At 44.5% G+C, this 13,641-nt stretch overlaps 1 protein-coding gene across 1 annotated transcript in view; it reads left to right on the forward strand.

The window, feature by feature from the left end:
* The window catches only part of ITPR2 (inositol 1,4,5-trisphosphate receptor type 2), a 286,514-nt gene that overhangs the window by 236,600 nt on the left and 36,273 nt on the right, over positions 1-13,641 (forward strand). The window contains exons 48-50 of the mRNA XM_063134243.1: positions 661-786; positions 7,941-8,116; positions 12,519-12,683. Of these exons, the coding sequence (XP_062990313.1) occupies positions 661-786; positions 7,941-8,116; positions 12,519-12,683 (467 nt within the window). The remainder of the gene's footprint in view (positions 1-660; positions 787-7,940; positions 8,117-12,518; positions 12,684-13,641) is intronic.

Below are 13,641 nucleotides of genomic sequence, written 5' to 3' on the forward strand. Positions count from 1 at the left end.
CTCAGAAGTTTTAGTTATTTGCTAAGTTCAGTCAATTTCACTGAAGTCATCTCATCCACTGCAAGGCTGACCCATGGCATTTTGCTGCCTATGCAAAATGGTGCCCCCTCCCATCCCACATACAAAAGCCAGCTAGACTGATCATTGAAACTTGCTTCAGCCCTGCCAATGGGCCATAGTCCTCAGGAGTAGCCTGGCCTTCAACGTCTTACTGTTGTGGCTCATGTGGGCAGCCTCCAAGGATACAGGAGGCTCTCCTCCAGACTGTAGCCCTCCATGATTCGAGGGCAACAAATGCACCGAAGTGGAGGGGTAATGCTTTCTTTCCCACCTCTCCATTTTGATCTACTGCACAGCTGGGCAACGTGTAGCCCCCCCAGATGTTTTGGCCTACAATTCCCATGATCTCTCACCTTTAGCTATGTTGGGTAGGCTGTTGGCCTTCTCCTCACGTGTTGAAACAATACCTAAACAGGGCTGATGTCACATTTGTGGGTGGGGGTGAAAACAAAACACAGCAAGGCCATTTTCAGTTGTGCCACCTCAGTCTGCCTAATGACAAAGCTGGTCCTAAGGCACCGTTTCATGGAAGCTATTACTTTTGGGGGGGACATAATTTCTGCTGCCTTCTTGTCATGATGTTCTTCCCTCCCTTCCTAGATAATCCAGCTCTGTTCTGGTTCTCCCGGCACATTTCCCTTTGGGGAAGTATATCATTCAATCTGGCTGTTTTCATCAATCTAGCAGTAGCTCTTTTCTATCCATTTGGAGATGATGGCGATGAAGGTAAGTAGTTTCTCTTCTAAATGTTCAAAACTCTATAAGACTTTCCATTGCTAGGAGCAATAAAATAAAATACAAGCAAACAAGATCAAATAGTTTCATAAGTAATCTGTGGTCAGGAAATATTTCAAGTATACAAACATCTTTTCCTGTTGGCAGACTTAATAGAGCAGAAATGGGGCACCTCTTTCAACCCAAGGGCCAAATTTGATTTAAATAAGCTCTCAGTGGTGGGAGGGGCCAAAGGCAAAAGGGAGTTGCCCCAAACACCAAACGTATCATCATATTGTAGCTTAAAGCTCTTACTGCCAGAATGTGAAGAACTATGCTAAAGCTGGAAAACCACCGATCAGCATTTGGGTGAAATGGGAAGGTGCCAGGGGAAGGGTGTGTGGCCTTCCAGGAACCCCAGAGGGCCATATTGGGACCCTAGGAGGGCTGGATTGGGCCCCTGGGCCTGAGGTTCCCCACCCCTATTGCAGAAGGAGATTGTTTGGCAGATTTCTCTGGGCAGGAAATTACAGAGTAGGGCTATCAAAACAGAGGAGGCCTCTATACTAGAGGCCTTCAAGAGGCAGCTGGACAACCATCTGTCAGGGATGCTTTAGGGTGGATTCCTGCATTGAGCAGGGGATTGGACTCGATGGCCTTGTAGGCCCCTTCCAACTCTGCTATTCTATGATTCTATGATTCCTCATGTGTCTTAGGTAGTCTGTCCTCTGTAAATGAGAGTGTGTGGTGCAAGGCTAAAGGCATAACTCTTAAAGGAAGGGAAGGTATATTGTAAGGTGGTGGTGGGAGCTGTTTATTTTTATTTATTTATTTATTTATTACATTTATGTCCTGCCTTTTTTCCTCCAAGGAACCCAATGCGGCATGCATAATCCTCCTCCCCTCCATGTTATCCTCACAGCAACAACCCTGTGAGGTAGGTTGGGCTGAGAGTCTGTGACTGGCCCAAAGTCACCCAGTGAGTTTCCATGGCTGAGTGGGGAACTAGAACCCAGATCTCCCGACTCCCAGTCCAACACCTTAGCCACTACACCACACTGGCTCTCTTACACCACACTGGCTGTTCCATAGTTATGTGGGACCCAGACCACTGAATAATCAAAGTAGCTAAAACTAATTGGTTTCTTGAGTTGTGTCAACTGAAGCAGCAGTGCTGAAGAATCAGAACTGGTGTGCTATTCTTCCAGAATTATTTGTAGGTTGAAGACTTTCTTTTTCATTTTAACTCAGAAAGTCCCCTGTTTTAAATGTGTGCGTGCATGCCGGTTAAGATGCGTGCACCCTGCAGGGGCATCTGATTGGCTCCAGTCATATGCTCATGTTGGTTGCCCTCCCCCTGCTCGCTGCAGCTGAATAGGCATGTGCTCCTGGCATTGCAGAAGTACATTGAAAGGCAGCATTCTTGGAATCCCAGAGCCTAAACACGTGCCTCTGCCCTGAGGCTCACAATGGGGGAGGGTGAGCAAAGAGAAAGACCTCTTCCATTTTGGCTCCGTTTTGGGGGTGGGACTGGAGGGGGGGCATCTTATGACCCTTCTAATCACCGTTAACCACATCGATATCAATTGTTCACAAAGTTCTAATTATATTAAGCTGGACTCGAAAGGTTGGATGGAGCACAGAAAGGGGGAGCTGCACCAGCACTGAAGTGGAAGAAACTTTAGTTATGAAGAATGCTTAAATTAACTAGACAACCGTGCAGAGGAATGTTAATGCCTACAGATTGTAAGCTGGAGGGGGGGAGGGGGAGAAGGGACTCCCCAACCAAAAAAAGAGTGAGAGAGGAAACATCCTGTATGTAAGAGCCAGTTTATACTGTACATGCAAAGTGCCAAAGCCTTTTCGGGCATGCACTGCTTCATGTGGGAGGGGGCAATGGCCTATTTGACTGCTCTCCCATGGACAAAACTCTGCATGTAAAATCATTTTTAAAACAAAGAAGTGCTTAGCCTAGCATTTACTCTGCCGTGCTCTCTCTCTATATGTGGGGATTTATTTATTTTTACTTTAGAGGGGGTGGCATACAGAGATGCAGTTCTCCCTACCCCCAGTACAATCCAGAAAAAAGAGAAGAAGCTTTCCCAATGGGTTCCATTGCGTGTATAAACTAGTCTCAAGACTTGGTAAAATCTACCATTGATTTTTCAAAAACATTGTTTTTGCCTGTATCTTTCATGGCTTTGGGGTCCTTAATAGGATGGAACCATGAGGGGCAAACGCCCCCGGTTATGTGGTGACTCTTCGTCAACTGCTTTGTTAACGATGCATGATCTGTGACCTGGAAAGACACCCCACCACCATGTGGGCTGAAAAGTGAGGTCATTCTCCCGGCCAGTCCACTTTAATCATCGGCTCAGCCAGCCTGCCAATAGGAGTGTTTGTAATTGCCAAGGGTGGTGGAGGAACTATTAATGAGGAGCACATGTTTCTCCTTGAAATTGGACTCATTCCAGTGATGGTGGTTCACATGAACTATCAGGGGAAAGTCACTTCTGGTCACATTACCAACTGGACTCATTATGAACCCGTGACCTAGAGGTGGAAGGGTTTATATCCCTTTACCAGTCACTTTAGTAATCCAGTTAAAGTTTAAACTGAGCATGTTTAAAAGCAGCTTTTGCTAGTCTGAAGCTTTTCATGATAGGGTGTGACCTTCTTCCTGTGAACTATGATAAAATGGAGACACAAACAAGTCTACTATTCTCTTGACCTCAACCCCAGTCTTCAATATGGAGATAATAATACTGGCTTACTTTACAGGGTGGTAGCAACAATTAATAGCACATATAAAACACCCAAATGCTTGAAATATTAACAATCTCAGATATGCAGATGACACCACTTTGATGGCTGAAAGCGAGGAGGAGCTGAGGAGCCTTATGACGAAGGTGAAAGAAGAAAGTGCAAAAGCTGGGTTGCAGTTAAACCTCAAAAAAAACCAAGATTATGGCAACCAGCTTGATTGATAACTGGCAAATAGAGGGAGAAAACGTGGAGGCAGTGACAGACTTTGTATTTCTGGGCGCAAAGATTACTGCAGACGCTGAGTGCAGCCAGGAAATCAGAAGACGTTTATTTCTTGGGAGGAGAGCAATGACAAATCTCGATAAAATAGTTAAGAGCAGAGACACCACACTGACAACAAAGGTCCGCATAGTTAAAGCAATGGTATTCCCCGTAGTAACCTATGGCTGCGAGAGCTGGACCATAAGGAAGGCTGAGCGAAGGAAGATAGATGCTTTTGAACTGTGGTGTTGGAGGAAAATTCTGAGAGTGCCTTGGACTGCAAGAAGATCAAACCAGTCCATATTCCAGGAAATAAAGCCAGACTGCTCACTTGAGGGAATGGTATTAAAGGCAAAACTGAAGTCCTTTGGCCACATAATGAGAAGACAGGATACCCTGGAGAAGAGGCTGATGCTAGGGAAAGTGGAAGGCAAAAGGAAGAGGGGCCGACCAAGGGCAAGATGGATGGATGATATTCTGGAGGTGACAGACTTGACCTTGGGGGAGCTAGGGGTGGCAACGGCCGACAGAAAGCTCTGGCGTGGGCTGGTCCATGAAGTCACGAAGAGTCGGAAGCGACTGAACGAATAAACAACAAGTTGTCATCATTGTACTACTAGTAGATGATGATAATAACTGTTCCCTTTATAGTCATTATTACTAGGGTTACTAAGTTTAGCAGGTTTTCCTGGGTCTCAGCTTTTTTAAAAAAGCTCATGATGGGAGGCATTGTTGCAATGGAACAGTGGTGGGCCCCCAGCTTCTCCACTGAAACTTTTCCCTAAGAGAAGCAATTTTTGAAGTTTTGTTATATACAGTTGTGTGTAAACATGTAACTAGACCCTGGAATGGCTTTAAAGGGGGATTAGATAAAGTCTCGGCGCATAGGCTTCTCAATGGCTGTTAGCCATGGAAACTGAGGGGAACCTCCAAGTCTGAAAGCACTGTACTGTGAAATATCAGACAGTGGAACCAGAAAACAGAGGACGGCTGTTGCTTCCATGCCCTGCTTGTGCGCTTCCCAAAGGCAAATCCGGCCAGCTACTTTTGTAAACAGATTGCTGAGCTAGATGGGCCATTGATCTGATCCAGCACAGTTTTTCTTGTGTTCTTAACCTTCAGTTGGCCCTGAAGGCAGGACAGATGGCTGGGGGTGGGAATGGATTGATTTGCAGAGTGTTTTTCTCTCCTTTCCACCTCCTCACTTGACTCACCCAAGCCTCATGTGGTTGTGGTTTCCCCTTTCTCTTCCTGACCACAGATCTAGTCTCCCAAACACAGCAGCACGAGCGTAACACTTGGGTCAACGTTGGCAGACGTTGTTGGGGGCGGGGGAGTAAAAGAGAAGGGGAAATCACATTTTAACTAATCTGCTCCTTTCTTCCCCAACTCTCTCTCTCTCTGTGTCTTCTGCCACACTCGTGAGCAAAACTGAGCAGCGCAATACAAGCACCTTTAAGGGAGATGCAAGTGAAGGCAGAGGAGGGTTGGGCAAAGAGGGGAAGATTCCGCCCTCAGCCATCTAGCCCCTTCCTCAATGATTCCTGGACTTTAATTGTCTGGATCAAAAGTCACTCCAGAAACGAAACATAGATCTTCAATTCCCATATTGCTCAGGTGAAAAAGACAGACAGCTGGCAACGTTAATTGATGGTTATCTACTATCTGTTTTTATTTAACTCCCCTTTAGTGCATTTTATGGTTGATGAATTCTGGTGCCTCACTTATTTTTCACCATTTTGCAATGGATGCTCACAAAAACAACATCCATGCTGCGAAACCTGAGCTAGATCAACACATCATGGGGCTCTTGCTGGGCAGACTTGACGTCGGAAGAATTTATTACGCACAGGAAAAGGGTGTTGAATGAACTCAGATTTTTGCAAAGTGGATTTACAAGCAATCCTGTGTTCAATGGGGCTTACTACCAAATTAATGCATATGTAGCAGGTAATCCCAGTACAAAATTATTAGGAACTAAACATCACTGATCACCATGGGACTTGTTACAAACAATGGGGAATTATTTGCAAGTAAACATTTATAGGATTGTATTGTTAATTACCTATCTGTAAGATTGGAACCCAGCCTATTAAAATGCTTTTACAGCAGCCCTATCTGCAGATATCAGCAAGTGAAGTTTTTCACTGCATGAAGAAAACCATTATCAGCTGCTAGTGCCTGCAGAGCAAAATATTGTTCATGGGTTCATCTGCTAGTCCTGTTGGCATCTTGTTCACTCCATCCACTACACTATTACTCCTGCTTGAAGGAGGCAGTGGTGAGACCCACATTGAAAAAGCCCTCCTTGGACCCCCACCGTTTGGGATAATTACTGGCCAGTCTCCAATATTCCATGTTTGGGTAAAGTATTGGAGCGTGTGGTGGCCTCCCAACTCCAGGGATTCCTGGATGAGACCTAGATCCATTATCTAGATCCATTTCAATCTGGCTTCAGGCCTGGTTATGGGACAGAAACAGCTTTGGTCGCCTTGGTGGATGATCTTCGCCGGGAACTGGACAGGGGGAGTGTGTCCCTGCTGGTTCTGCTGGACCTCTCAGTGGCGTTTGATACCGTCAACCATGGTATCCTTCTGGAATGCCTTGCTGGGATGGGATGGGATTGGGAGGTACTGTTTTACACTGGCTTCCTTCCTTCCTGGAGGGGTGAACCCAGAAGGTGGTGCTGGGGGACTCCTGTTCGACACCTTGGCCGTTGGCCTGTGGAGTCCCTCAGGGTTCTGTTTTATCCCCCATGCTATTTAATACATACATGAAACCGTTGAAAGAGGTTATCCGGAGTTTTGGGGTGTGGTGCTACCAGTACACTGATGACACCCAACTGTACTACTCCTTTCCACCCAATTCCAAGTAAGTGGTTTCTGTGCTAAACTGGTATCTTTCGGCAGTAATGGACTGGATGAGGGCGAACAAATTGAAGCTTAATCCAGACAAGACAGAGGTGCTCCTGGTCAGTCAAAAGGCAGACCAGGGAATAGAGATTCAGCCTGTGCTATGTGGGTTACATTCCCCCTGAAGACACAGGTCCGCAGCTTTGGTGTACTTCTGGATTCAGCCCTGAGCCTGGATGCCCAGGTTTCAGCAGTGGCCAGGAGTGCATTTGCACAGTTAAAGCTAGTGCGCCAGCTGCGTCCATTCCTAGAGATGTCTGACCTGGACATGGTGACAAATGCCTTAGTTACATCCTGACTGGATTACTGTAATGCGCTCTACGTAGGGCTGCCTTTGGAAACTTCAGCTGGGTCAAAGAGCTGCAGCCAGAGTGTTGACCGTTGCTAGTTACAGGGAGCGTACAACTCCCCTGTTAAAACAGCTCCACTGGCTTCCAGTCTGTTTCCGGGCACAATTCAAAGTGCTGGTTATGACCTATAAAGCCCAATACGGCTCGGGTACAGGTTATCTGAAAGTACAGGTTATCCCTTATGAGACTGCCTGTGCTTTGAGATCTTCTAGGGAAAGCCTTCTTTCAGTCCCACCATCATTACAGGCATACCTGGTGGGAACACGGGTGAGGGCCTTCTTGGTGGCTGCTCTAGTGCCCTGGAACTCTCTTCCCAAGGAAGCTAGACTGGCTCCCTCCTTGATGTGCTTTCGGAGGCAAGCAAAAACTTTTTTGTCCCAGCAGGCCTTTGGTGAGGAATTTGGGCCTCCGTCTGTGCTAAGGACTTTTAAAATTGTCATGTATTTTAAGTGTTTTAATGTTTTACTATTGGAATATATTTTAACTTTTATATATTTCTATTCATAGATTTTAAAATGTATATGTTTCAAATTTTGTAAGGCCACCTTGAGGCCCAGTATTGGGCAAAAGGTGTGATACTACTACCAATACTACTACTACTACTACTAATAATAATGCTTTCAGTCTGAATAAGACAGGGTCATTGGAAGCCACTACACGACACTGGCCACTGGTGTACCCCTATCTTTGTTGGAACCATATAATTTATATTTATTTAAGTATAATTAAAATTATATATGTATAATTGTTCAGGCAGTCCTTTTCTGCTCTATAGACTGCAAGAATATTGAAATGGACAGAAGACTGGTGTAGACCCAGTGATACGGCTCTCGCACTATGAAGATATAACCAATTACTTTCTTTCTTTTTCTTTTAGGCACACTTTCTCCATTATTTTCAGTTCTCCTTTGGATAGCAGTGGCCATCTGCACATCTCTGCTTTTCTTCTTCCCTAAACCTGTGGGCATTCGCCCATTTCTGGTGTCTGTAATGCTCAGGTCCATATATACTATTGGCCTCGGTCCTACACTCATCCTTCTTGGTGCTGCTAATGTAAGTACTTAAAAACCCATTTCAAGTGGACTTGAAAATATCAATCTTTGTGTGTGTGTGTGTGTGTGTTGTTGTTGTTGTTGTTGTGTGTTTGTAAAAAAAACCAATGCCTTGCTATCCGTTTTTCCACATTCAACTGACACAGTTTAAAAAACTGAAGCAGTAGCCTGTACAAATAATCTGATTAATTTCAAGCTTCATTAACTCCAATTTTAACCAAGGCAAGGGCACACACACTTGAGCCACATCCACATTCCTATGCCTGCTTTGTCCAAGCACTTCTGCTCTTTGCTCTTCCTTGATGAAAAATCAGATCACAGCCTTGTGTCAGTTTCAGGATGAAGTGTTAGTAAAACCCCAAAATTAAGATGTGGTCTGTTTCTCTTTCTGCTGGCTCATCTGGGACCTGTAGAACTGCCTGACCGGTCATGAAGCTGCTTAACTGAGAGGAAAGCTGATCCTGTTGCCAATACTGCTTTTGGGCAGTCAATTTATGGCCCGTGACTATTGGAGATCAAAGTGACAACCTGGATGTTTCTCAGGATGGGGGGAAGGTGCCTCTCAGCCATTGTGAGGCCTTTTAATCTACCATGTATGGTTGCAAACCAGAGGACTGATCTTTGATAACGTAGGAAATGAAGAAGCAATGGCTTCTCTTACCCTGTTTCCTTCCCATCCTTCCAGGTGTAGGGGGGTGGGGAAGGAAGGAAGGAATATGAAAGGACTGAGGAAAACCTGGCTGGAGAAGATTTGGGCCACAGCTAGACCTAAGGTTTATCCTGGGATCATCCAGGGTCCGCCACTGCCTGAGCACTGGATCCCCTGTGTGTCACCTAGATGAACAGGTTTGACCCCTGGACGATCCAGGGATAAACCTTAGGTCTAGCTACAGCCTTGGTTGCTTCGTCCCTCACCAGTGGCAGATTTCAAGCTAAGGGAGCCCATCTCCAGATTGCAACCTTTCCAATACAGCAGCAGTCGTCCCCCCCACCCCGAGATTACAAGCAGAGTTTCAGTTTCCTGAGGAGTTTTAGGTCCATGTCTAAGTTAAATGGGGAACCTGAGGTTAATTAAGAACCGACAGGGTTTATCAGTGTGGCACCAGCTCTCACAGGGAGCGCTGAATAGAATTGGAGTCTGGTCTTCTTGCAATCTTTGCAAAATGCATGGAGCTTGCTCAAAAGCACAATAATGGAAGCTCAACTAAAACTATTCCACAGGTTAGGAAAGGCAGCACCATGTTCAAGAGGTCACCAGCATGGTGAACAAGCAGTGTCCAGGAAGCTATTGTAGAAAAGAGGGCTTCCTTCAAAAAATGGAAGTTGTTGCCCAAGTGAGGAAAATAAAAGGGAGCACAAGCTGGCACAAAGGAGATGCAAGCAGACAATAAGAGATGCAAAAAAAGCATTTTGAAGAGCAAATCCCTAATAATATCAAGGCCAACAATAAAGAATTCTTTAAATATATATGAGAAGCAAGAAACCAGCTAGGGAAGCAGTTGGACCGTTGGATGACAAAACAGTTAAGGGACTACTAAAGGAAGACAAGAAGATTGCAGAGAAGCTGAATGAATTCTTAGCATTGGTGTTCACTGCAGAAGATACAGGGCAGATGCCTGTGCCTGAACTGATGTTTCCAGGAAGGATGTCTGAGGAACTAAGGCAAATAATGGTGGCAAAAGAAGAAGTTCTCAACCTTACTGACAAACTGTGAGCAAATAAATTACCAGGCCCAGATGGTATCCATCCTAGAGTTCTCATCATCACTTTATTATGATCCATAGATCCATCAAGGGCAAAACTCAGACATAAAACATAAGACAAATTAAGACTATTATCAGCTTATCCTAGAGTTCTCAAAGAACTCAAATATGAAATTGTGGACCTTCTCACAATAATATGCAACATGTCCCTAAGTTCCTTCCAGTACATGTCCCTTCCAGTACCAGAGGACTGGAAGGTGGCCAATGTAACACCAATTTTCAAAAAGGGATCCAGGGGGAATCAGGGAAATTACAGGCCTGTTAGCTTGACATCTGTTCCAGGTAAATTGTTTGAAAGCATTATTAAAGACAAAATTAGTAAACATATAGAAGGGCATGTCCTGCTGAAGAGGAATCAACATGGCTTCTGCAAAGGCAAGTCCTGTCTCACTAATCTTCTAGAATTCTTTGAGAGTGTCAACAAGCATGTAGACAGTGGTGATCTGGTGGACATTGTTTACTTGGACTTCAAAAAGGCTTTTTGAGAAAGTCCCTCACCAAAGACTCCTGAACAAACTTATGGATCAGTAACTGGTAACAGAAAGCAGAGAGTAGGAATAAATGGTGAACAGAGTGCTGGACTAGATGGACCCTTGGTCTGATCCAGCATCAGGACACTTCTGATGTTCTTATTTGACTGAATTCAATATATCTATTACAAGGGTTTAGCTACGAACTTCCACTGAGGTCAGGAAGGAACATCGTACCATGGACTTAGCAGGGGCCACATTTTGGACCCAGCTAATATGACTTGGGAGAAAATCTAAGAGAAAAGTATTCTTGGCAATGTATTGTGCCTCAAAACAAATGAGCCTCTAAGATGGTGAATGGGGAACCCAGAATCACATAAGCATACCATGGAAGAATACGTTTAAATAACAGTAGAAATGCTTCTTGCCATCTGATACTATTTTCATCACAAATGTTGTGTGTTTGTGTTGTTAGCGATGTATGATCAACAATACTTAGCCGCTTCCAAATGCTATGTGGGATCTCCATTCTTTAGTTGTCAATTATCATGAAAAAATGTTCATGTTTTACTAGCTCCATAGACATAGATTGTAGTCTAACTATATATATTTTGTTGAAACATTAGGGAAATGATCACTCCAAAGATATATTTCATGCTGACATTGTTTGCATTTTGGAACCAGGGAGATATTAATGATACAAAGGCACCAAAATGGATCTTATTACAGCTATAAGACTAAGAAGAAATATTGACTTTTAAAGTTACTTTGGGGGAACCAAAAGAAAAAGGCAAAATTCTGTTAAATATTCTGTATTTTTACTGCCAACCTTGTAGTTAACACCCAATACAAGAGGAACTAAATACATTATATATTATATCTACAACATGTAGTGATGGCCACCAGTTTGGATGGCTTTAGAAGCGGGTTGGATAAATTCCTGAAGGAGAAGGCTATCAATGGCTACTAGGCCTGATAGCTATGTACTATCTCCAGTTTCTGAGGTAGTAAGCCTATGGGATCCACCAGTTGCTGGGGAACATGGGTGGGAGGGGTGCTGTTGCCCTGTGTCCTGCTTTGTTGGTCCCTGGCCAATAGCTGGTTGGCCACTGAACAGAGTGCTGGATCAGATGGATCCTCGGTCTGATCCAGTATGGCAGTTCTTATGTTCTTAAATGAAATATTCCAGTTTAACCTGGTTGTGGATTGTAATCTTTATGCTACCTTAATTCAAAAATTAGGCAATTGTTGTTATAGATATTCACATTATTTATTTGATTCAGGGTCAACCCCTCCCTTTAAAAAATAAGAAAAAGAAGAAGAAGAAGCTTCCAAGGCTGAAATCAGGAACAGAGGACCAGCAAGGAGAGGCGATGCTTAACTATTTTCAATCCAGTTAAATGGATGAGCTAGCCTATGATTGGGAAGGCAGTCAGAGCAGAAAATACTGGGTTTGATGAACAAAGAGTTTGACCTGGTATTAGGCAGCTTCCTAAAAAGATTCCCAGGGGCTGTCCAAATGCTCGGAAAGCCCAGGGCTTGGTGCACGGTGGTGTGGCGTCGATTATACGACGACGCTGTAATCGCGCACCCCTCCAGGGCTTTCCGCCAAAGCTGTGGAGAAAAACGGTCGGGGACTTAACTCTACTTTTTTCTCCAGAGCAAGACAGCGTCAAGACAGCCCAAAGCCTTGCTCTGGAGTCACAGTGGAGGCGTGGCTGGGCGGAGTTTGGTGGGAGGGGACCTGCAATTGGTCGCCTTCCACCATGAAGAGAGCGGGGCTGGCTGTGGTCCCTAGATGGCCACCCAGAAAGCCCACACTCCCTCCTTGATGTTGGGATTACCCAACACCACCCCGGGGGAGGGAAAGCACAGGTTTTTTGAGGTATGCAGCGCCAACCTCCAGTTTCAACCAAGCAGGAGTGAATGGTGAGCAAATTTTTACTAGTCGTCATATCAGTAGGTCAAAGTGCTAACTCTGAGCAGGCAAGAGACCCAACACCTCCCATTTCCAGTGTTGTCTGCTGTAGCAATAGCTTAGGGCTTTATTTGATATCTGCATTAATTAGAAAATATTTTGATCAATATTCTCTACTGTTTAATAGTGTAAGAGAGATGGTTCCGGTTCATAAAATGTACTGATTTTTTGTCTGTGTTGCTCCCTACGCAGCTTTGTAACAAGATTGTGTTTTTGGTGAGCTTCGTGGGGAATCGTGGCACATTTACCCGTGGCTACAGAGCTGTCATCATGGATATGGCGTTTCTCTACCATGTTGCCTATGTCCTTGTCTGCATGCTGGGCCTTTGTGTGCATGAATTCTTTTATAGCTTCCTGGTGAGTATAGCTCTGGAGATATTGTCAAAATGGAATATACTGTATGTCTGGTTATGAGCGTGTCCTAAAAATCATACCAAGTCTCAGTTTTTCAGCAAATAATTATTCAGCAAATAATTAGATCATAATTCCTAATTTGCACATTATGCAGCCACAAATTGGAGTTTGTATACACTCAACAGGGAATGGCAGCTAATCCTGGCTCCCTTTCAGGTGTAGCTGTATTGCACATGCTTGCAAACATGTGTTGGTTACATTCACGTGTTACATTTTTAGGTGCACATGTTGGGTGGACATCTAAAGACCATGGTTTTAATTTTTGTGAACCGCTCAGAGAGCTTCGGCTGTTGGGCGGTATAAAAATGTAATAAATAAATGAAGTGTCCCTTATTAGGTTACACCAGTGGTTCCCAAAGTGGGCGGTACTGCCCCCTTGGGGGCGGTGGGAATGCATAGGGGGGCGTTAAAAGGCAAAGAGGCGGTAGGAGGGTGCTCAAGGTGGTCTTCTCTGTACCAGGAGTTTTGGTAACAGAAGGAAATTTCTGATGGCTATCCTGCACTATGGAGAGTGGGTCAGGAGCTCCTGGTTGCATTTCCAACATCATATTTGGTGGAATGTGGTTTTAGTGTGGTCTGCCTACTTCTCTCCAAGCAAAGAAATCGACTCCAGATTACTAAACATGGTGATTTAAGACTCACGTTAAGTGACTTTAAACCAGACATTGGGAAACTGGTATCACTTCATCAAGCCCACCCATCACATTAAGAATTTACAGAATACTGAGGTACTCTACCCTAGTTACTAAATATGATATCTAATATTCTTGCTAAATGACTATCAGACTTTGAAAAGATGGTACCTGAGAGACCTTCTCCCTTACCAACCTGCTCCTGGTGGTCCCACATAGATCCATCCTCCAGTTGGAATCCACCAGAGGAAGAGCCTTCAGCCTGGTGG

This window comes from Elgaria multicarinata, chromosome 9 (genome assembly GCF_023053635.1).
Source record: "Elgaria multicarinata webbii isolate HBS135686 ecotype San Diego chromosome 9, rElgMul1.1.pri, whole genome shotgun sequence".
Lineage (NCBI taxonomy): Eukaryota > Metazoa > Chordata > Lepidosauria > Squamata > Anguidae > Elgaria > Elgaria multicarinata.